Below are 25,303 nucleotides of genomic sequence, written 5' to 3' on the forward strand. Positions count from 1 at the left end.
AACACACCAATGGCACAGTATCAAAGGTACGGTAAGTTTATTAATACCAAATATACTTGAGTGGATAACTGTACATCTCCTCCAAACATGGCTCATTGATGTAATAAATGAGTTAATATTTTTTTGCTTTATTATTTTTTTTTATGACTCATAAAATTAATCCTTAATATTTGCTTTTTTAATGTTTTTCTAAGAGAACAACTTAGCCATCAGAATGGAAACAAGTGTTGACAATAGAAAGCCGTGATGAAGACCATCTTTTCCATTGGTGCACACAACATTGCTATTAATATTATATCCACTTGCGGATAGAGTTTGATTTCCAAGAACATCACACATGCTGGTAGTGGCACAACCACGAAGTCCTTGTGTTACTGATAAATTTCCTGTGGATGATAAATATTGCAAATTAACCCCTTAAGGACACAGCTTCAGAAACTTTTCTTACGCTTAAGAACATAAGCCATTTTTGCACTTTTTGCTGTTTGTGTTCAAACGCAATTTGCATCTCTGTCATTTATTGCACCAGCACATATTATACATTTTTTTTAAAGGGCAAACAGGGATTTAATTTGATGTCACATATACGTAGATACATTCTCATTAATTATAAAAAAATATATTTTTTTCACAGTTTTGGCAATAATAGCGTGTGCATAATATGTCCAGTTCAGAAAAAGTAATTCAAAATAAATTCATGTATGTGTTTGATTTATAGATTACATCATATGTATAGGATGTCAGCTATTTTGAAAGTTACAGGTCACAAAATACAAGGACTAAAATAAAATTTAAATTTGCAAGAATTTTAGAAGTTAATATATTTGTCTTGTAGGTTTAGTAGCCATCACAGTAAAAAAAAATGCCACGCAAAAGTATATATTTATATGAAGTAGACATCACAGGCTATTTATCTAAGGTTAGTTTGACACATTTTACGTAGCCATTTCATCGCCAATCTCTGATAAATATTGGAGTAAAATTGTGTTTTCTCTCTATTTTTGCACATACCGTATATACTCGAGTATAAGACGAGTTTTTCAGCACATTTTTTGTGCTGAAAAACACTAACTCGTCTTATACTCGAGTCAGTTGTCTGTATTATGGCAATTTACATTGCCATAATACAGACATGGACCGGGGGCTGTCAGGAAGCTGTTACTTACCTTCACAGCAGCTCCTGTCAGCTCCCTTCTCTCTTCTCCGGTGCGTGCAGCTCCCAGGTCAACTCCCTCTGCAACTCTCGCGAGAGCCGCGGGGTCAGAGCGTTGCCACGGGTTACCGTGGCAACGCTCCGCGCGGCCGCGAGAGTTGCAGAGGGAGCTGACCTGGGAGCTGCACGCACCGGAGAAGAGAGAAGGGAGCTGACAGGAGCTGCTGTGAAGGTAAGTAACAGCTTCCTGACAGCCCCCTCCTACAGCCCATCCACTGGACCACCAGGGAGTGAGAGCCCCCCTCCCTGGCCAGCTAACAAGCAGGGAGGGGGGACGAAAAAATACAAATATTAATAATAAAACAAAAAATAATTAAAATAATAACATAAAAATAATAATACAAATAATAATAAAATAAAAAAAAATAACATTTAAAAAAAATATTAAAATAATAATAATTAAATAATAATTAATAAAATGCCCACCCCCCACCAATGATCTGCACTCATACACACACACTGCACATACACACACTGCACATACACACACTGCACATACACACACTGCACTGCATTCATTATAAACACACTGCATTCATACACACTGCACTCACACACACTGCACTCATATACACACACTGCACTGCATTCATTATACACACACTGCATACACACTGCACTCATACACACACTGCACTGCATTCATTATATACACACTGCACTCATATACACACTGCACTCATATACACACACTGCACTGCATTCATTATACACACACTGCATACACACTGCACTCATACATACACACTGCACTCATATACACACTGCACTGCACTCATTATACACACACTGCACTGCATTCATTATACACACACTGCACTCATACACACACACACTGCACTCATACACACACACACACTGCATTCATACACACTGCACTCACACACACACACTGCACTCATACACACACACACTGCACTCATACACACACACACTGCACTCATACACACACACTGCACTCATACACACACACACTGCATTCATACACACTGCACTCATACACACACACTGCACTCATACACACACACACACTGCATTCATACACACTGCACTCATACACACACACACTGCACTCATACACACACACACTTCACTCATACACACACACTGCACTCATACACACACACTGCACTCATACACACACACACTGCATTCATACACACTGCACTCATACACACACACACTGCACTCATACACACACACTGCACTCATACACACACACACTGCACTCATACACACACACTGCACTCATGCACACACACTGCACTCATGCACACACACTGCACTCATGCACACACACTGCACTCATACATACACACTGCACTGCATTCATTATACACACACTGCACTCATACACACACACACTGCACTCCATTCATTATATACACACTGCACTCATACACACTGCACTCATACACACACTGCATACACACACACTGCATACACACACACTGCATACACACACACTGCATACACACACACAGCACTCACACACACACACTGCATTAATTATATACACACACTGTAAATAAATATTCAGTTAATATAATTTTTTTAGGATCTAATTTTATTTAGAAATTTACCAGTAGCTGCTGCATTTCCCACCCTAGTCTTATACTCGAGTCAATAAGTTTTCCCAGTTTTTTGGGGTAAAATTAGGGGCCTCGGCTTATATTCGGGTCGGCTTATACTCGAGTATATACGGTACACATATAACAAGGTTTTTGTAATGTGCATTTCTTAAGCTGTGTGTGCTATTCCTGCACAGAACCCCATATTGTGTTCAGCTACATCTGCTGAGTATAACGATACCCCCATTGTATGCCTTTTGTACTATTCTGTGAAGCTACGATTCCATATAAGAGACAAGGCTATTTCAGTTTCTATAGTTAGTGTAGCGGAGTGCTGGTCTTTCACAGACTATCTCTACTGGTAATCCAAATAAGGCTCAGGAACAAGTAATAAACCCAAGAGAATAATATCCATGATTAGTAAAGTAATCAAAAAGTATCCCATACATTTCCCAAAGACTGGACGACACACAGCATCAGGAGCAGAACTGAACTGAGGTTTAATTTCACATGCCTGCTTTTAAGCAATTCTCCCATGCAAGGGAGACACCCACAGTAATTAATACAGTAACCAATAAAATACATGTTACCTCCCACACATCTCCTTCCCTCAGCATGACACATAATCCACTTAATCCATGTACATTATTTCCCCAGTTCCTGGATTCACCCCAAATACATAGGGTACACTCCTGAATAGGGTATCCCCTGATAGCCCTGATCTGGGTGAGTAACATACTCCAAAATCACCCAGATCGGAGTTATGGAGGAGTAAAGTTTTGACCAACCGCACAGGTAACAGTAGAAAATAGTTCCATAAGTTTTGGCCTTGCGGTCGGTCTCTGTTCGTGTTTGTAAACAGATGAAAATACCAAATGAAATAGATGTTGCTTGCCTTCATGTGAATCCCCTTGTTCATATGAGTCTTTCTACTGAACGGTGGCTCGTTCGGTTGTTTCAGCACGAAGATATGGAAGTCTGGAGGTCTCAGCCGTGTTTGCTTAGTCGAGTGTCCGATTTGGGTTCCAGACACTCGACGACCAAACACCGCTGTTCGGGAGTTAAGATGGCCGCCACCACGTGTTCGTATCCCGAACGGTGGCCACCCATAGAACAAAGTACTGATTGCCAATTATGGGTTTGCAACATTATTGCGAACGGTAATGAGAGGCACACTTATCCCTGGGGTGGTCTGTAGTTTCACTCGTATAATAAACGGAGTGATTTTACTAAACAATCAGGCGAATGCTGCATACAATGTGAATACATAGAATAAGCAATACATGAAAGCATATTAAAATACCCGAATTTTGAGGACAGCCTTAATGCAATCCGCTATAGTTAGAATTTTCGTAGATGGATTTGATGGATTTGATGGGCCTATGTCTCATTTTAGGATATTATAGCAGTGTGACTGTTCAAATAACCCCACAAAGGGCTTTTCATTTGATAAAGCAGACACCCATTGTATCTTATATGGTGTATATTGTGCCTTAACTTCTCACCATTTTCCCCCCAATTTATGTCAATGTTTGTGGTGAAGGGGGAAAAACATTTCATTTTTACATATATGTTGCATTTTTGCTGGGTATTTCTTACACTTAATATGTACCACCAGGGCCGTCTTTAAAGGGGGGCAAAAGGGGCCGCTGCCCCGGGCCCAGTTACTCCTGGGGGGCCCAAAGTAGCTGCCCGTGGGACCCCTACTGGCATCCAATCCCTGTGGACTGCAGCACCTGAAGTAATCAGGGGCCCTCAGCTCTTTAAGAGTGCTCCGGCCTGGGCCCCTTTTTATGTTGCCTGCTGGGAGGAAGTGAGGTGATATCACTTCCTCCTTAGTAACAGAGTGCCGGTGGGGAGGTGGAGGAGGCATACACAGGAGGAGGAAAGGGACTGAGGAAGTCAGACTCCCATCAGCCTTGGCCATCCAACTCCCACTGGACCCAAGGGAAGCCAACCTTCTGTACCCAAAAGGTAAAGAGAAAAGAGAGTGGCTAAAATATGATGTAAATTGATATATATGTGTGCATCTGGGTCTGAGTCAGTGCATCTGGCTATATGTGTGTTTTTATCTGGCTGTGTGTGTGTATCTGACTGTATATGTGAGTGTGTGTATCTGGCTGTATATGTGAGTGAGTGTGTGTGAGTGAATCTGGCTGTTTATGTGAGTGTGTGTGTGTACCTGGCTGTGTGTGTGTACCTGGATGTGTGTGTGTGTGTGTGTGTATCTAACTGTGTGTGTATCTGGCTATATGTGTCTGTGTGTGTATATATGTATGAATGTATGTGTACTTGTGTGTCAAAGTGTATGTGTACCTGTGTCAAAGTGTATGTGTACCTGCATGTGTGTGTGTGTGTGTGTATATATATATATATATATATATATATATATAATACATATAATGTGTGTGTGTGTGACTATATATGTGTGTCAGTATATGTAAATGAGTGGCAATGCATTCATCCCAGCATTCCAATGCCAACACTGCACACAAATACACCCCTGCGTTCAAACAACATTGCACACAAATACACCACTGCATGTGTGTCTGTGTTCCTGTGTGTATCTCAGTGTATGTGTAAGCGTGCATCTGTGTGTATGTGGCAATGCATACATCCCAGCATTCCGACGCCAACACTGCACAGAAATACACCCCTGCATGTAAACGTGTGTGTGTGTGTGTGTATCTGAATGTGTGTACATATCTGTGACAGTGTGTATCTCTGTGAGTGGATGTGCCAGTGTGTGTATATGTGTGTGTGCACCAGTGTCTGTATCAAAGTGTGCATTTAAAGACAATACTACATAAAAACACACACCCCTGCATTCAAACGCAAACACTGCACACAATTACACCGCTTCATTCCAATGGTAACAGTACATACAAATACACCCTTTCATGCACACACATACTCTATACAAAAACATGCTTACATTCAAATTTACAAACACTGCTCACAAATAAAACTCCAAATGGCCAAATGGTAGATCCCCAGCTGGCATAGCATTGTGGAAGTTGTATGACAGATGGGTATCTATCTTTTCTCCACTCTTGCGCTATAGGTCCAATAGATATTAAAGACGGTCCTGTGTACCACTGTCATAAAAATCCCCAAATTATGCTCAGTTACATCTTCTGAGTAAAACAATATGCCCAATGTATGACCTAGACACTATTTTGTGAAGTTACAGTGCTGTAAAAGAGACATGATAAGTTCAGTTTTTTAAGTGTGAATTTTCATGGAGGGTTTTGATGCATCCGTGTCCCACTTTGGAGCACTTGAGCAGGCTACATATTACAACTACACCATAAAGGCATACCATTTCTTAAAGAAGACATCCCAGGGTATTTCAAAAGGCATATTTTGAACCTTGGCGTGGGATAATATTTTCGCTATCTTGCACCAAGTGTAGTGGTAATAAGCGCTTATTCTGCCTTTTTCACACACAAAGTGAGTTTGCACATTGTATTTTGCAAACCTTATGTGTGCCACGACTGTATAATACTACATATGTTGCTCAGCTGTGTCGTCTGAGTACAGCAATACCTCCGTATGTACTTTTGCCTGGTATATGTGGATGTTGAAGGGGCACATTTGAGACGCATCCATTCAGTTTTTTTCTAACTTTGTAGTTTTATGCTGTGTCCATGTTCCATTTTTGAGTGGTTTAGCTGGCTGGTTATTCAAACTTCCCCACAAACACATACTATTTATTAAAGAATACACTCTTCAAAAGGCATATTTTGAACCTTAGCGTGGAATAATTTTTTCTCTAGTTTGTTTCAGGTGTAGTGGTAATGAGCATTTTTAAATATATGTTTTTACTTTATTACATTTTTTTTTACTTTTTTTTTACTTATTCTTTTACCAGTTATCCTGTCATTTTTTTTTATCTTCTGCTCTGTCAATTGAACTTTATTCACACAGAGGATATTCATGGTGGCTCTAACACGTTATTAACAGAGCAGGGGATAATACATTCTAAACTAAACACACCGTGAATTAGAGGAAACTAAAAAAAAAATAAACTTATTTTTGAGAAAGCAAGTTGTGTGAGGTGTGGCTAGGGTTGCATTATCAAAGTGATTTAACTCCTAAATGGCAGAAAAATAAGCAGTGCGATTTCAGGCACAATATCTATACACCAAAACCACTTCAATAAGCTAAGGTTGTTTTGGTTCTAGCCCCTTGAGAATGATAGGACAGGGTGGAATGTCCGTATATTTTATTGTGAGCAGAGATTTAACCTGTTTACACCAGGAAGACCCAAATATCACTCGATATCTGTGGCTCACCTCTGTCACCTGGGCTTTATTTAGGACTGCCAGATGAACTGTATAGAGTGCTCAAAAAAACGAATAGCCTGAAAGGTGAGCGTTTTCAGTTAATTAGTATATCGTTCTTAGTATCTGCAACAACCACTGCCCCTTTACAGCAACTATAGATTACAAATTTACAGTTTGAGATTAGTTTTTTTTCTTGTTAAAGGGGCACATTTTAGGACTGGCAATATTCCAATGAATAAAAACTAAAGAAAATAGTTACTTGCGCACAATCCTAAGTCCCCTGTGCACATTTATATAAGTGGGGCTGATGTGTTCTTTGATCATTGCTGCCAGGAGTGGGAGAAGTCTGAGCACAGGACTTATTTTTGTGTATTAATATTCCAATCAATCAGATTAATTGAAACAAAATTCTCCGTGTTACATTTATAGATCACCTGTTTGACCTTTGTAATGGTATTTATTAATTAATGACTACATCATAAGGAAAGCCACTAGGGGCAGTTGTAAGGAGACACGTGATTCTGGCAGTGACATCACAGGCCAGCCTACTTAGGAATACTCTGAATAAAAATTAGATTAAGAGGAACTCTGTCTCTTTGCCTTTACCTGACTGAACCATTAAATGTAGCACCAGCTCTGACTTCACCTCTGTCAAAGGGCTGGGGCCTTGTAAGTAATATGAATCCATTGTAACATTTAGCAACTGTTATAGTCTTTTGTAAGTAATATGTTGTAGTTTTGTATTGTATAATTCTAGCATCTGTTTATTTATTATAGTTATATTAAATATACATTTAATATTACAACGTTTTGTGTATTTTCTATCCACATATTCAACCATAATACCACTAACTATAAAACATATTAATGTTGTTACTTATTGCTTAATTATTATATATTAAAAATGTAATATTCATATTTAAGTCACGGCAACAACAACCTTAAATTAGTAATTCATTGGAGATTTCTTGAGAGTACACAGAAAATATGTACACCGCTAATAATTAATACAACAAAGACATTCTGCACAACACCAACAACTTTAAACTATAACAACTTCCTCCCTGTACTTAGAGAGGGATACTTTACCATCATGATTTACCATGTATCAGGTCAACTCTATCAGGTCATATATCAGGTCAATTTGATTTATCTTTTTATATGTGAATACATTTATAATATATCATTGATTTTGCTTGAGCAAGTGGTGTGCAGCATATCCTTGTTATATTAATTGTAGAGTTTTAGTTATTTGTCTGTGAACATTTACTAAAATACAGTTCCGCACTAAAAACACTGACACATGGAAACACTAATTCATACTTTGGCATAGTGTCTGCTCAATAATTAGTAAAAATCAAATTGAAATTACCAGATATTGTCTGAGACATGCGAAGGCACTTATTCTCAGCTCCCGTACATGCCAAAGTAGTTCCAGTGTAGCAATCAAGGGCGTTCAAAGAGAAACAGTTTTGACATGTCAAGCCATTTGCAGTACTGTTGGAAACTGGCACTTAGATTTAGAACAAGAAAAAAAAGAATAATCTATTATATGATCATTTAATTGTAGTAATGACAATAATGCATGCAATTATACATTTCAATGTAGATACAATGGGATACAATTAATAGTTATCCCTTAATTAAGAATATACTAGGTTAATGATTTTTTTTGTTTTTTATTACCAATGCTAATTCTTCAAATTTTTCAATCTCAAAGTTAGGGAAGTTTAAGCTGAACCTACTTCAATTCTCATATGGCGACACAAACCTTAATCAAACCTTTTCTTTTCCGATTAAAAACATGCTCCTCGTCCAAAAAGGCATCCGAGGATATTACTAAATTGCTCATAAGTACAATAGCTATGCATGAGTACTTGCAAAACATACTTTGGCCTAAGATTAAAGACAGCCACTAGAGGGACTTCCGGGTTCTTATACGACTTTTGGTCATCTAAACAATGCTGGATGTCCTCACACTATGCATGTGGACTTCCAGCATCACTGGAATCCCCATAGGAAAGCATTGCGCATTAGGTCTTCCTCTCCAGCAGCCGGAGGCTGGGGTGGAGTGTCTGCAGTGCTAAGCCAGTGCCGAGGGACATCGGCGCTGGACCCAGGTAAGTGACAGAAGGTTATTACCCCTTCTGCACCACGGAGTGGGGGGAGGGGCTTGACGGAGGGGAAGCTATAGTGTCAGGTAAACGAGTTTGTTTTCCTGGCACCATAGTTTCCCTTTAAATCCATCAATGGGCCAAGTTTGCTCAGAACCTTTTCCACTCCTACTCTGACCTCACCACGTGGCCTCCTTCAAGGTCCCTGGTCCAATCACATGTGGACAGTGAGGGCTGCACGAGGAGAGGAATCAGGAGAACAGTGTAAGTGAATAGTAGGGCTTCAAGGATAGGTAACTGACAGAATAATGTAAGGGAAGGGGAGGGTAGCTACAGAGAGAGAGCTGCCACTGAGAGTAGACTGTAAAAGCAGGCGGTCTATGGCACAGTAATAAGATCTGTGTGGGGGTAATGTCTCGGCATTGGCTTTATTAAAGACTTCCTTAACACTGATATATTGTGGGGGAACTACTCTGGATAATGGATCGTCTGTTGGCACGTTAATATGACCTACAGTTTTGACGGAGAGAAGACATTGATCTTTGCAGCTAGTTTTCCAAGTACAAATTTCACCTTTAACCCAATCCAAGACCGCATTATGTCGCACCAACCAGGGAAACCCAAGAATGATAGGAAATGACGAGGTAGAAATGACTTGGAGAGCTATCTTCTCTCTATGTAGTGTCCCTATGGATAAGGATAACGGGTTATCATGGGTGTCTGGAGGGTTCTACCATCTATGGCCTCAATGGCCAAAGCTGTGGATCTCTCCTTCAGAGGGATAAGAAGGTCGCTAACAAACTTTTTAACTATGAAGTTCTCACCGACTCCTGAATCGACCTTACAAGGAATGTTATGAGCACCCCAAGATAGAATAACCGAGAGGAGGAATCTGTTGTGAGGCTTGATAGAGGACAATTTCATTACACCTAAGGCTGATCCTCTAACGGTGCTTAGGTGCAGAGGTTTTTCAGACGTACAGGGCAGTTTGGGCGTAAATGTCCCTTCTTACCACAATACATGCATAATCTTTCAGCCCTACGATACTGTTTCTCATCTTCCGATAGCTTCATCACTCCCAGTTGCATGGGTTCGGGCTCGACAGCAACTATAGGAGCAGATGTAATCATACGAGGAGCTGGAGGAACAGGGGAACGGGCATTACGTGTTTTGGTCTTTGCTCTCTCCCTAAGGCGATTATCTATATCCATCATATAGATAATATGGTCTTCCAATAAATCCGGTAGGTCTTTAGCGGCGGAGCGCTCTTCCGAAAAAGCTGTAACCCACCTAGTATTTGTCCAGTCTAGCTCGGCTGCAAGCATGCAGAATTCTGTGGCATAATCAGCAACAGATCTATTGCCCTGTTTTGTCCGCATTAACGCCTTGGCTGCCTTCTGAACCTTCTAAGAGGTTCAAATGATCTCTTGAATTCAGTAATGAATTCCATGTAGTTGTAAGCTACAGTCCTACCATTCTCCCATAAGGGTTTAGCATATGCCAGGGCTTTACCTTATAGTTGGTTCATTAAATACCCGATCTTTGCCTTATCAGAAGGGAAAGAACCAGGCGATGCTTCAAAGTGGTATTCAATTTGATTTATAAAACCCCTACACTCCTGGGAATCACCACTAAATCTTGGAGGAGGGGATAGGCTTATGGTCGGAGCCCTTTGACCACTGGACACTGCCACAGCGGCATGCTGTGGAGCCCGGGAAGTAGGAGGTTTCTCAAATTGTAGGCGAGCAGTGCGAGCCAGCAATGTCTGAAAAATCTGGGCAAACTGATCCATGCGGTGATCATGTTCCTCAAGCTTCTCTTCGCAAGACATCACTTGCCTACCTAAGTCTGCAGGGTCCATGGCCCTGTCGTAATGTCAGGATTCACTAATATGCCGAACATGCAGAACTTAAGTAACAAATAAAGAAAACCCTAAGACGTATTACTGGGCCTTAGAACGGCCAGATTTAACATATAAAAGGAAAAACACAAGACAGGCTGAGCGCAAGAATACAGATATAGCGTAAGCAGTATGTAAGCCAAAGGTCAAGGAATATAGAAGTCAGAATAGTCAGGAAATCACACACAAATTCCAAATGGTTAGGCACTAGAAGGGTTAATTATGAACGTTAAAAGGTTCTAACTTGCAGCGGCCGGCGTCTCTGATGTTAACAGACCCTGACGCTGTGTAAGGGGAGGAGTGTCTGTCAGTAAAGCCAAAAAACAAAAAAATGGGTTTGAGAAGCCCTTAAAACCTTTTTTTTTTTTTTGTGGTTGTAATAATACATGTCATAGTTATAACACAGTATTTCATACTTTTTAGGTTAGGCATACAGTTCCCTGATATACTGCAACTTGTTCTTGTATGTTATGCGTTATGTTATGTGATTTCTAGATAAATCCCCTTAGAAAGTATTCCTGGACAGCTGAGAGGGTTTCCTGCCTGAATCAGTTTGAACAATAGTAATCAAGACAGACAGAGACACCTTGGTAACAGAACTTCCTTATTAGAAGCAATGTTGATATGTCCCAATGCTTATCGGAGTAAAGAATCCGATTGGATACAAGGAAACAGTAGTGATGTCCTGAACAGTTCGCCGGGAACTGTTCGCCGGCGAACATAGCTTGTTTGTGGCGAACGCGGCGGGCGAACATATGCAATGTTCGGTCCGCCCCCTATTCGTCATGGAGGTGGGAGGGTCTTGGATGGAGGGTCTGCTGCTGATTGGCTGGAATGTGTCTGCTGACTGTGAGGTACAGGGTCAAAGTTTACTCAATGATGACGAATAGGGGGTGGACCGACCATCGCATATGTTCGCCCGCCGCGTTCGCCACGAACAAGCTATGTTCGCCAGCGAACTGTTCGGAACATCACTAGTTATCAGTAGTGATATCTACACAGGAGGGTTATGAAAACTGCAGTGAGGAGACTCCTCTGGAATAAAGGGGAGTTTGATTCATTTTAATTATTTAAGTACTAACATCAAGGAAGTAGTAATCTAAACAGTTTAAAGAAAACTCTAATTAATACAAAATAAAATAGAAAAACATAATGGAAAAAATAGGGCAGTCCCACATAAGTGTGCCAAATGTGTGGAGCAATCTACTAAAATGGTATCCTTAAATAGGCAATCCCACATAAATGTACCAAATTATGGAAGCTCTCTAAACAGCAGCTTAATTTATTTTCCTTAAATAGGCAATCCCACATTAGGGATCAAATTAGTGGAGCTATATACTAAACAGCCCCTTTATTTTGTATCCTTAAAAAGGCAATCCCATATAAGGGGAGCTATCTACTAGACAGCAACCTATATGATTCGGATGTTTGACAATTTTCATATTTTACCAAAAACATCCTGAAGAAGTTAAATTTCAATGAATTTCGTTGAAGCCAATTTTGGAATTACCGAAACAAAAGTGAAAGCAAAAATGTATTTTCCCAATGCGCATGTCTAATATATAATAGTGGGCAAGTTTCCAAGAATCACGGAGCCACTTTCTTACATTTCTAGTTTTGCCTTGTTATATTACGGACATTATTGAATTCAGCAGAGGACTCTATACCCTCCACTGGGCAGGCCTTAATGTATTTTGGTTTGAACTATAGCTTTTTGCTATCTAACTTCTGGAGATTCTGTCATCTATATGGAGGACTGATACTCACCTGTTTCCTTCGGATCCAATAATCTCCAGGGCTTGATACTCCCATGGCTCAGTGATTGGAGTGGCACACTCTTTGTGAGTTGATCGAGATGGGAGTGAGATGGGAGGGCGCATACTTCAAACATATTACCCTATATGTCTGTTTTTAAGGTAAAGAGAATATTCTGCTGAGCATATAAGCATATGCACTTATTTGCACACAATTTATATGTCTTTGTGCAGGGTGTGAAACATGGAAGATCAGAGACAATAACAATTTCTGACCCAAGGTTCATGTGTATGGCTGAAGGATCCTGCCATATACTAATGGTAGGGATGAGTTTTTTTTATATATATATATATATATATATATATATATATATATATATATATATATATATATATATATATATATATGAAAAACTCATCCCTACCATTAGTATATGGCAGGATCCTATATATATATATATATATATATATATGAAAAACTCATCCCTACCATTAGTATATGGCAGGATCCTTCAGCCATACACATGAACCTTGGGTCAGAAATTTTTATTGTCTCTGATCTTCCATGTTTCACACCCTGCACAAAGACATATATAAATTGTGTGCAAATAAGACATATATAAACTTTGTTTATATGTGTGTGTATATATATATAGTTAAAAAATATAAACAAAGTCAAAAAAGATGCACTCACAGGTCTTCAAATATGTGGAAAAAACTGGTGCTTTATTAATCCATATGTAGTATACAAAAAGTATACAGCGACAAAAAATCAATCGACGTTTCGACCCTGCCGGGTCTTTTTCAATATACAATACCAAACAATTTTGCACTCCAGCTATCCCTCAAGGTGTTGCCTGGTGCTCGGCTGCACAATGAATAGATAAATGGAAAAAGCCAGCACTCTAGGACTTGTGACAAACTTCTTAGGTTTATTCCAACAGTCAATCAACGTTTCAGTTCAATCAGAAATTTCTTCAGGACATACATAATTAATATTCACAATATTGACCTTATATAAGGGAAAACTCACTCACCCAGACCTCGATCACCTGTGTGCCAGCGTGTAGCCATCACCGCTGCGCATGCGCGATTAAGCTCCGCCCCTATTGACGTCACTTCCGGGTGCCGTGCCTCTAATCACCTGTGTGTTGACGTGCAGCCATCACCAATGCGCGATTAGGCTCCGCCCCCTGTCGTCATCACTTCCGGGCACAATGTCTCCGTTCCCAAGGTGACCCGTGTAAACAAGCCATCACCTTGTGAATAAAAAAATGAGTGGGACAGCCAAGATGACCGGTCGCACATTCTCAGAGCTCAAGCCATGCAGCGCATAAGCACGCAATTATTGACCGACCCACTGATGCTGGCAGCACAAGGTGACCACAGACCAACCCAAAAACGAACGAGCAACAGAATGATACCGGTTCGGAACCGAAACAACGAGGAAAAACCCATACCTGCCATGCGGCCTATACACAAGCGAAGCCTGAAGCCCGGGGGAAACGGGCAATCTCCCGGCATGGATCAGACACTGCCCTGCTGCCCCCCCCCGGACCGGCGGGGGATATCCCGGTCCTCGCTGGAGACGATAACTCCCACACCACAGCCTGCTCAAGTGACGACGCCTACCGCAAGACAGGGCAGCCCAGGCCCAAACAAGATGGCGGTGCAGTCACAGCCTACGATGAACCGCACGCTTAACAAACCTCCCAGGAACACAGGGGAGTTCTACGATAGGCTTTGTGCCAGCCTGTGGACAAAGCTTCATGAGATGGGCCTTCCAGAGGGCGATGAAAGCAGTGGTGGCATGGATCCGACCGGCGACCCGGCGCCACCTAGGAGGGAATTCCCCTCGCACCTCCAAAGCGGCCCCTTGATGGAACCGAAACCAAAGACCTGCACGGAGGGAAACAGCGCCAAGCACCTTAGGCGCCGGCAAGTACACCCTCACGCCTCAGTATGGGACCTACCAGCGAGCATGACCTGCTTGCCCCCGAGTGGCCCCAGCGACCCTCACGAAACAAGGCGCTACCCCTCACACGAGAACCTGCAGTGCCGGCCGTGGGGCTGACCAGGAGGCAGCAAGGCCTAACACCAGTGGGGGACGCAGACGGAGATCCCCCCATGATGCACGGGAGAGACAGCGTGGACCAAAGGGCGAGAGAACCCACCACCAAGACCCCCACAGCTAGGGTCTTTACCAGTCACAGGAGTCGGCTGAACGTTGCTACCTCACTGAGAGCTGGCCCGCTGCCACGCCACCGCATCCACACGGTCACCCTGGACTCTAGCCCACACTTCTGTGATTGCCTCGACCTCATGGAACTCAGATAAGCAAAATGTGTTAAATAGACTGTGGGCATTGTTTCAACCAAGCGACTACCTGTTGGTTCAACAACCAGTTAACCTTAACAAAGCAGTTAATACTTATGTATAGTGCATGTGGTAACGCTATCTTGAATATTAACCAGGATAACCTACCTAGCATTATCTGCATGTTATTAGCTTTACCTAGCATGTTTAGCCTGTGAATGGCCATCCACCCCACCATCTATCTTATTATATCTTGCACCTACATATGTATGTGTTAGCCAGAGATTAGCCTGCACAGCCCCATTAGCGTTACCTACTTTGATTTCATATAACAGGCTTATACGCCATGGGACTGCCGAGCAGGATATTTCACAGCCTACACCAAGCATGCATGACACATCACAATGCTCTTGAGAGCAGATATTAATAGGCTGTAGAATGCTTTATAATACAACTTAGTTTACAACCGACGGCCAAACATGCACAGTGTATATACTTTCACCACTACCGACACGCTGTTCATATAAGTTAGCTCACACTGTGGTATATTTATCTCTGTCTTTAGCAACTTGCCATAAGCATACATTGTGCATCAACCTCCACTACAACCATTAAGCGAGTAACCCAATCTAATATGCACTGTTAGTTTCCACTAACTCACTATAAGCACACACAGTGCATACACCTTGTATTACTACGACTACGCTCATGATATCGCCAACATACACAAAGTTATTCCTGTTTCTATTAATCTCAATGCATATCACCTTGATGTATTTAGTGAATATTAATTATTTATGTTCTGAAGAAAGTTCTGATTGAACTGAAACGTTGACTGACTGTTGGAATAAACCTAAGAAGTTTGTCACAAGTCCTAGAGTGCTGGCTTTTTCCATTCATCTATATATATATATATTGCCATGATTAGCCAGGAAATATATATATTTACTTAATTTAAAAAAAAAATGCATATTTCCTTTCTAAACTTGATGGAAGGATTATTACATTAAAACTTGTTATAACATAAATAATAGTTTTAAGGTGGAAGCTGTCTTTTGGTACGCTTTCCAAAGTAGAGTGTTTCGGAGCTCATGATAGCTGCACCAGAACATTATCTCAAGTGCTTTAATTGCTTGCACTATGGTTTAAATTGAAGATATATATCTGAAGACATGTATATTTGCAATTATTGTTGTTTGTTGAGTTACAGTAGATACATACATGTTGGATTAGCTGGAGTACAGTTGTCAGTGCCACAGCAAGACGTCCCCACCAAGATAGTTCCGTAAAGAAAGGTTATACTTCCAGTCTGGTTACACTGTGCTACTGGTGAACACGTTCTAGTAAATGATGCACTGTACCCTGAAGCTGGAATTAAGGAACAAAATGTCAATTAGTAAGATTCACAGTTTTGGCATAAATTTCACTCTCCAAGAAAAAAAAATGATGTAAACATTTTAATATTTATCTCACCTACGTTGTTTGCCGTGATGGAAGAGGAACAAAAGTAATTGCCAGTAGGGCAGGTAATGCTGTCCCCAGTGCAAGATGTGCCATTTAATACAAGACATTGTGTGCAGTTGAGAGAATGACCTAGAATGCAAGATTAAATCATGTTCTGTGAAATCACAAAAATAGCAGGGAATAAAACATATCTTTGAATCCTAAACTGGTATGATAGAAGATTTAAAACTTCATGAATAATACATGGTTCAAAGTTACTCTCAAGTTTCCTTGGATTGAATAACATTGTAAAGGGTAGCTTGATCAGCTGAAAACAAACTTGCCAAAGTATATACCGTATATACTCGAGTATAAGCCGAGTTTTTTAGCACATTTTTTGTGCTAAAAAACCCCAACTCGGCTTATACTCGAGTCATAGTCTGTATTATGGCAATTTGCATTGCCATAATACAGACTGGGGGGAGAGGGGGGCTGGCAGAGATCTTACTTACCCGTCCTGCAGCTCCTGTCAGCTCTCTCCTCCTCCGCGCCGTCCGTTCAGCACCTCGGTCAGCTCCCAGTGTAAGTCTCGCGAGACTTACACTGGGAGCTGACAGAGGGAGCTGCACGGACCGCGCGGAGGAGGAGAGAGCTGACAGGAGCTGCAGGAAAGGTAAGTACAGCTCTGCCAGCCCTCCTCTCCCCCCCACTGAACTGCCAATGACACTGGACCACCAGGGAAGGAGCCCCCCTCCCTGCTATGTATCAAGCAGGGAGGGGGGAACGAAAAAAAAATAGAATAAAAAAAAAAAATTATTAATAATTAAATAATAAATAATAATGCAAAAAAATAATAATAATATAAAAAAATAATAATAATAATAATTAATAATATATTAAATGCCCACCCCCACCAACACATACACAAACACACACTGCATCACACACACTCACACTGCACTCATATACACACACTGCACTCATATACACACACTGCACACATATACACACACTGCACTCATATACACACACTGCACTCATATACACACACTGCACTCATATACACACACTGCACTCATATACACACACTGCACTCACGCGCACACTGCACTCACGCGCACACTGCACTCACGCGCACACTGCACTCACGCGCACACTGCACTCACGCGCACACTGCACTCATACGCACACTGCACTCATACGCACACTGCACTCATACGCACACTGCACTCATACACACTGCACTCATACACACTGCACTCATACACACTGCACTCATACACACTGCACTCATACACACTGCACTCATACACACTGCACTCATACACACACACACTGCATTCATTATATACACACACTGGAAATAAATATTCAATGAATATATACGCACACACACACTGCACTCATACACACACACACTGCACTCATACAGGCACTGCACTGCACTCATACACTGCACTGCACTCATACGCACACTCTGCATTCATTATATACACACACTGTAAATAAATATTCAATTAATATAATTTTTTTAGGATCTAATTTTATTTAGAAATTTACCAGTAGCTGCTGCATTTCCCACCCTAGTCTTATACTCGAGTCAATACGTTTTCCCAGTTTTTTGGGGTAAAATTAGGGGCCTCGGCTTATATTCGGGTCGGCTTATACTCGAGTATATACGGTACTTAAGGGGAAATCGTTCTTTCACCAACGATGGGCTAAATTTCTTTAATCTTGTATGCAAATAGTTTCAAAATAAAAATTCTTACAAACTTTAATCTAGTGGCATAACATGTCCTCGGGTGCTAGACCAATACATGTTGTTGTGTAGGCACCCAGCAGCAAACTGATTAAAGTTCTAATCTTCTGCACATTGTGGACTTATTAATTTGTTTTTGAATCCTAAACTGGTATGATAGATAACACTATCTTTACACTGAGCTCTAGAATGCTGCCAGGATACTAGCGAACTCGACATCCGAGGACTGAGCAGCATCCACTGCTGAGTGGGTCCCATGGCATTGCTAATATGCCACCAATGGAGAGGTCATTGTGTGGTAGGCCTCCAGTCCAGATTTCAGTGTAGCCTCATTATCATCAGATAGTCGTATAAGAGGTTCGCCGGTTACATCAACCTTCATGGGTTCTTTGGCTGGGTTGAATTCTTCATGATATGAGTGTGAAAAACTCCCCTTTCCAAGTGAGTTTGCCACAAGCTCCTGGAGGAGCCTGCTTGCCAGCCTCTTGCCCACAGACTATAGGCCATGTAAAATGTGATGTAAAAGTCTCCGTTTGTGTATTTGAACTGTATGGTTCAGGAACCGAATAACCGCACGAACCAGAGACCACCCTGGAGCTTGTTAAGCCTAATTAATACTTTGTAGCAATTTCCACCGGCAGTGTTCTAAATGTTCATTTGGGTGGTCGCATTTCCTATGGATGACCACGAGGTGGCGGACATCTTGTTCGCGTGAACGCAGGCAGCAGTGTTTGGGCATGAATCTCATCGAACTGAAATCAGACATAGAAACTCCTGAACCCCACTGGACTTCCACCATTGCCTGCGTTCGGTTCTAAAACAGTTAGAGAGGCGCTGTTTGGTGGAATCATTTGTCTGGATGAGGGGAACAAGCTCCAGGGTAAGACCATTGACTATGTTTGGTAGTTTTTTTAGTTTTTAAACTACCGAACTAGACCGACCACAAGCCCTGATTCTCTGGAACTGTTTTGGGCATGAGACCATGCGTGCCGTTGGTCAAACTTAATACTTCCAGAAAATTCCTGAACCCCTCAACCGATCTGGGTGATTTTTTGATATGTTGGTCACCCAGATCAGGGGGTGTAACTTTGTGGGGTTTTATGTAATTTTAAGGTATTTTGGGGTGCTTGGGAATTGTGTGTTTTTTGTGCCTGGATATAATTGAGTTTAATACAGTGCTTGACTCAATTATCTCTCAGGTACATGGGAGGTATTATCCTGTTTCCTGTGGGAGTATCCTGGACCTGAGAGCCAATGGGATTGTGTATATGTTTTTACTGTGGTTTACTGTCAGGTGCAGGGGGAGAGGGGGGAGTGCCCCTTGCATAAACAGATTCCAGCTTGTACTCCCAGAACTATGTATCATCTGGTTACTGGGAGAGGAAAGGGACAGTCATTGTTCCAGTGTGGAGGATACAATGGGGAGTGTCCTTGTAAGGACTCCAGCTCCCAGGACTGAGTGTTACCCAGTGCCTGGGAGTGGATAGAGCGAGTTCCCCATTCGGCTCCAGGAGGGAGTGGTACCTGAACCTCGGTGACATGACATGTCCCGCAGCATAGTGGCAAGGTGGCACACGCAGTATTTTTCTACCAACTTTGGAGTCTGAGTTCCCTTGCCAGCTCCGGGAGAACTCAGCAGGATAAACTGGATCCCTTCCCTCACGGATCCCCGTCCCTGCTCCGATATGTCCCTAGGAGACATGTTTAGCTTTACCGGCAGCAGCCACGAGACAGCAGTGAGCAGCCAGGGAACGTTCCACGCTTTCCTATTGGACATGGTGAAAGGATTTGTTTTAATTATGTCGTATAGTGCATGGGAAAGTTTCTAAATCCATGCTGGGCCAACATGAATGACATCCCTACAATGTGAAAATGTAACCTAGCTTAAAAATAAAATAAAACAAAATACAAATTTTGAGGGTAAATTAAAAAAAGGCATTTGGTTTGGAAGGTAGGTGGTAAAATGCAGGTGTACTGATAATTTGGAGTACATGGTTGTGGAGTAAAGGAGTATGTCTGATTGGTGATAGAGCTGTGTGTCAAATTGAGAAAGGATAGCTGATGAATGTGTAAGTAAAAAAAGGCTCTGGAGTGTACATATTGCGTAAGGGAAGACAAATACAGGATTTGACCAAAGTGATTTATACTGAGCAATAAAGTAGAAGTCGAAAAGAGTTTTGCATGGATAAAGGAAGGTAGCACATACATAGGTCACAGAACTTATTGAGAATGTAGGCATTATAATTGGGAATGAAGAAGTTTTATGGGAGAAAATATATAGGGGCAATGTAGGACTTTATAATAAATACTCATATGACTTACCAAAATAATATATTAATTCATTAATATTACAATTGATATGTAAATATCTTGATTGTTGAAGGGGTTAAGATACACACTATGTGCATTTTTTACCCCCCCCCCCCACAGGTTTGTACATACTTCTTCTTGCTATCATTTGTGGGCAAGTACAACTTGCCTACGTTCTAGTTTAACATTTCTATATGTCATACCCTGCGTTTTAATGAAAAATTATACTGGAAAAGGACTAATATATTGACCAGGAGCAAGTAGATGTAGAGTAAAAAAATATAAATAAAAAAAAATAAAAATTAAAAAGATTGAAAAAAATATAGACCTTGGCAAATAGTAGATCTACTAAGCAGTGGAAATAGCTTATTAGATCTACCATTTGCCAGGGTCTCTATTTTTTTCTCTACATGTACTTACTCCGGGTCAATTTATTGGTCCTTTTCCAGTATAATTGTTCATTCAATCTCTATAGCTCAAGGTGGTAGCTATTTTTCCAATGAGACAGTAGGTATAGTTGTATGGTTTAGGTCCCCTGCTCTGTGACTTAGGTGGGATTATACACCATTAATTTATTTTACTTTTTATATTTTATCTATTTTTGGGTATTAAATCTTAAGACTTTATTTATTTTGCTATACCCTGCGTTTTGTCTACTTACTTTTTGAGTTTCTATGCAATCTCATTGTTGGTAAAGGAGAAACAATGGATTGTCAGTTTTCCTTTAATGAAATGGGGATGGGCTGGTGTATCTAATATCACACGTTTCCCATTAGTGTTTATTCACTAATGTTTATTCACTAGAGAGAGAACTGTAGTGGATTTAATGTAAAAAAAAATAATTAAAAGTTCCCATATAAATGGCTTCCAAATTTCACAGGATTTTATTATTCAAACCTATATACAAGTTTATAGATAAGCTTTAGGGCTTAAATATATTTAACTAAAGAATAAATACATTTTGTAGGATGCATTAAGAGTTTCAAGTCATTTACTTGTCTTTTTTCCCCATATCTAGGCAGGTGTAATTTTTTGTTGGATCGCAAGAGGTGGAAATTTTTACCGATGTTACGTTTTATCATCTCCTAGAGAGAAGAACAATCTATTAATGTAAATGTTAATTGCTCAACCTTTAACATTTATTGAGGAGATTTGTTAAGGCACAAACACGTTCCATTCTGTGATAAAGTTCTTAATAAGGTTTTAGACTTGGAGATGTGTTTTGCTATTAACTGCAATTATTATTATAGCAATATAGTATTATAACAATATAGTATTATAACAATATAGTATTGTTAATAGACTTACACTATGTTTTCAAATACAATATCCAAATGGGAGCATTTATATCTGAGTGCCTAAAGTGCCTGTCTTACTTGGTGATATATAAAGGATTTTTTTTTAAAATGTAAGAAATTAAGTCTATCTACAATTAATGATACAATTTTGATCAAAGCCATTATTGTTTTTTTTTTTTTTTTTAAATTGTCGTATTCGCAGTATTTTTGGTACAAAAAGTATATATACTACTAAATACAGTATTTACATTTATTTTCCCAATATTTTTTGGTACAAAGGTAACTATACTATTACATAGGATATTTATATTCACAAAACTCCTAAAATATATTCATTATCCATATATAGGTATTTATACATTTACACTAACACTGTATTCAAAGTAAAAGCAGAAGGACCCAGGTGTGGATCTAGTTATTTGGTTTATACGTAACTGCCATTGTAAAACACAGACATACCTGCAGCTACCAAAGTAGACAGCACACACAAAAATCCAAGTAGGGAGTCCATTATGAGTTGATACACAACACTGGTTGAAGATAAATTGTAATGATCCTTTGCAGCCTATGACCTTATATAGTACACACAGGTATGGGTGTGGAAGAAGGTCACGGCATGTAGGAAAAAATAATTCAAGAGAATTTCAAGAGATTCAAGAAAAAAAGGAAATATTTAAGCTCAAACAAGAATTACTGGTTTTGCATTTCCAAATTGGTATGAGTCAGAGCTGTAACTATGGATATAGTTACATGTGTTATACTATAGCTATCTATAGACAACACACGGGAGTCAACCTTTAAAGCCTTTACTTTTGAGTTTGATTTATTTTTGGTAAAATATTAATTTAACATATACATGCACTTTAATGTTTTTCTTTAACCAATGTTTTGGATGTTTTCCTTTTATTGTTTATTTCACATAGCTTGATGTGTACATTAGGGCTTTAATTAATGTAATATACCTAACAAGTTTTTGTTGTTTTCTCATGTGATGTCTTGGAAACCAGTTCATAAGAAGTGGTTAAATGATCGCATTATACTCATTGGAAGCCATTAAATATATTTCTAGACACTAATTTGTGGTTTTTAATGGTAAGAGTTTGGGGTTTGTAAACAGCTGCTGCTAGCTAAGGTTACTGACAGCCACATTGGTAAGTAGTAGCTGGTTATTAAATGTAACGGAGCTCCCTGTACTTCTGGCTGGGTACCTCCGCCAAGGACCACTTCCTAGCTGGAACAGGGGATAAATCACACCACTTATGCCCACAGTCGCCGTGGCTTGACTGGGGCCCTAAAACCGCTCCCTCCTGGATCCGAATGGGGAATTAGCTCTAGACACCCCCAGGCATTGGACAACACTCAGTCCTGGGAGCGCTAGTCCTTACAAGGACTTTCTCAGTTGAATCTCCTGCAAGCTGGACCAGTAGACACAGGAGTAAATCTTATTTCCCCCCAATAACAGGACAACACACAGTTTTTGAGTGTAAGCTGGAATAGATTTTAATGGTGCCACACTTGGCCTTAGATAACACTTCCCATGCAAGGGGTACGTCCACATGGACCTTGTTGGGGACAGGGACACAAACTTGCAAACCAATAATAACACATTTACAATGTAAGGCACTCCCACACATAGCATACAATCCCTCCCCATCTGCCTGGGAGATAATTGGATCAGATACTGTATTAACCCATTTATCTCCAGGCAGAAAAAACACACATTTTACAAAACCCCCAAAGTACCCCCAAAACACATGATATCTCCACAGATGTCACATCCCCTGATAACCCTGACCTGGGTGACCAACATATCCAAAAATCACCCAGATCAGTTCAGGAATTTCCAGGAAGTCACATTTTGACCAACCACAAGCATGGCCCCATGCCTAAAACAGTTCCAGAGACTCAGACTTTGTCTACTTTGGCTGGTCTACTTCGGGAATACGAAGTGCACACAAAATACCGAACACCGTTTGAATAGTGTAACGTCTATGGAAGGTAAATCTTCAGTGGTGTTCATGCCGTCGAGTGTTCGATTTGAGTTCCATGCACTCGACGATCAAACACCGCTGGACGTGTTCGACTAAACAAGATGGCCGCCGCCACATTGCTCGAAAGGCCACTTCGAATGACTTCAGGAGTTCGACAGTTCGAAGTGCCACTTCGAAAGTTTGAAGTGTGGCCATATAAGTCCAAATAGGCACACACAGAGACTTTAATATTATATCTCACCAGGTCCATAGTCTGTTGGCGGGAGACTGGCAAGCAGGCTCCTCCAGGAGCTCGTGGCAAACTCCTGTAAAAAGAGGAGTTTGTCACATTAAACTTACCGGCAACTTTGGAAACAATCCCTTAATGTCTAGTGCATGGGTAGGCAACCTTCAGTAAACCAGATATTGTGGCCTATATCTCCCATAACACTTTTGCAGCCATAATGCTAACAAAGCATCAAGGAAGATGTAGTCCACAACATCTTGAATTCGGAAAGTTGCCTACATTTGGGCTGGTGCAGTGGTTTCCAAACCAGTCCTCATGATCAACCAACAGTTCAAGTTTTGTCATTATCTCCATTAAAATAAAAAAGGGAAATACATAAATCCTGGATGTTGTTGGTGGGCCATGAGGACTGGTTTGGGAACCACCGGTCTAGTGTATGATGTTGACAAAGCAGTTCTGTAAGAAATGGTCATGATAAACATGAAACATATTGGACAGCTCATCCTTTACATCAGTACTATGTTCTTCTCTGTTACGGTGGCAAGACTGACTTTTATTTTTCAAGCTTCCTAGCAGAGCCTTGACTCACTGGGATTCAATGACCGAATTTTAATTTAATTGACCTTTTTTTTAACAAAATGTACCTATAGTAAGAAGGCATACCTATATATTATGAATATAAAGATAGTCTGATGTGTCAGTAATCTTCCTTTTACTCTCCTTTTGTATAATATGTGCTACATATTAGTTAGTACATAGAAACAATAACTTTTTGAGGATACACTTCTTGGAGTAGATAATACATAAAAGACTTCCAGATATATGTCTGTGCATCTTATTTGACACAATGGATTTGCTTAATGAGTAAAGATATTTTTTTTAATTAATTGGTAACATTCCTAATATTTACTTTATTCATCTGAACCGACTTTTAATATATATTTAATGCACATTTATTCAAAAACAATTAAAGTTTATACAAGGTCATTACAGGGCTTTTTAACAGACTGGCACAAGTTTGCTTATGAAATACACTTTTTTTCCTCATGTCTGGTGGAAGACCATAAGAGTTATACACTGATCAGCCACAACATTAAAACCACCTGAATAAAAATCATG

The 25,303-nt window shown here is 40.4% G+C and overlaps 2 protein-coding genes across 2 annotated transcripts in view; both read right to left on the minus strand.

Annotated features, from left to right (window-relative positions):
- LOC134578057 (phospholipase A2 inhibitor 25 kDa subunit-like) overlaps nucleotides 1-25,303 on the minus strand; it is a 101,740-nt gene that overhangs the window by 17,999 nt on the left and 58,438 nt on the right. The window lies entirely within an intron of this gene.
- Nucleotides 170-22,630, minus strand: LOC134577656 (phospholipase A2 inhibitor and Ly6/PLAUR domain-containing protein-like). Its single transcript, XM_063436517.1, has 5 exons — nucleotides 22,427-22,630; nucleotides 16,631-16,750; nucleotides 16,379-16,525; nucleotides 8,443-8,586; nucleotides 170-386 (listed from the first exon to the last, which is right to left on the minus strand). The coding sequence occupies exons 1-5, from the start codon at nucleotides 22,476-22,478 to the stop codon at nucleotides 190-192; spliced, it is 660 nt and encodes a 219-aa protein (XP_063292587.1). The 5' UTR covers nucleotides 22,479-22,630; the 3' UTR covers nucleotides 170-189.

Source organism: Pelobates fuscus, chromosome 11 (assembly GCF_036172605.1).
Source record: "Pelobates fuscus isolate aPelFus1 chromosome 11, aPelFus1.pri, whole genome shotgun sequence".
In the NCBI taxonomy this organism is placed as follows: domain Eukaryota; kingdom Metazoa; phylum Chordata; class Amphibia; order Anura; family Pelobatidae; genus Pelobates; species Pelobates fuscus.

What these genes read in the sequence shown, in the direction of transcription:
- LOC134577656 (XM_063436517.1), bottom strand. Translation starts at nt 22,478, where the DNA reads ATGGACTCCCTACTTGGATTTTTGTGTGTGCTGTCTACTTTGGTAGCT. An exon ending in GTCTACTTTGGTAGCTGCAG is followed by an intron (nt 16,751 to 22,426) that starts GTATGTCTGTGT and finishes CTTGCATTCTAG; the next exon opens with GTCATTCTCTCAACTGCACA. An exon ending in TACTCCAGCTAATCCAACAT is followed by an intron (nt 8,587 to 16,378) that starts GTATGTATCTAC and finishes TCTAAATCTAAG; the next exon opens with TGCCAGTTTCCAACAGTACT.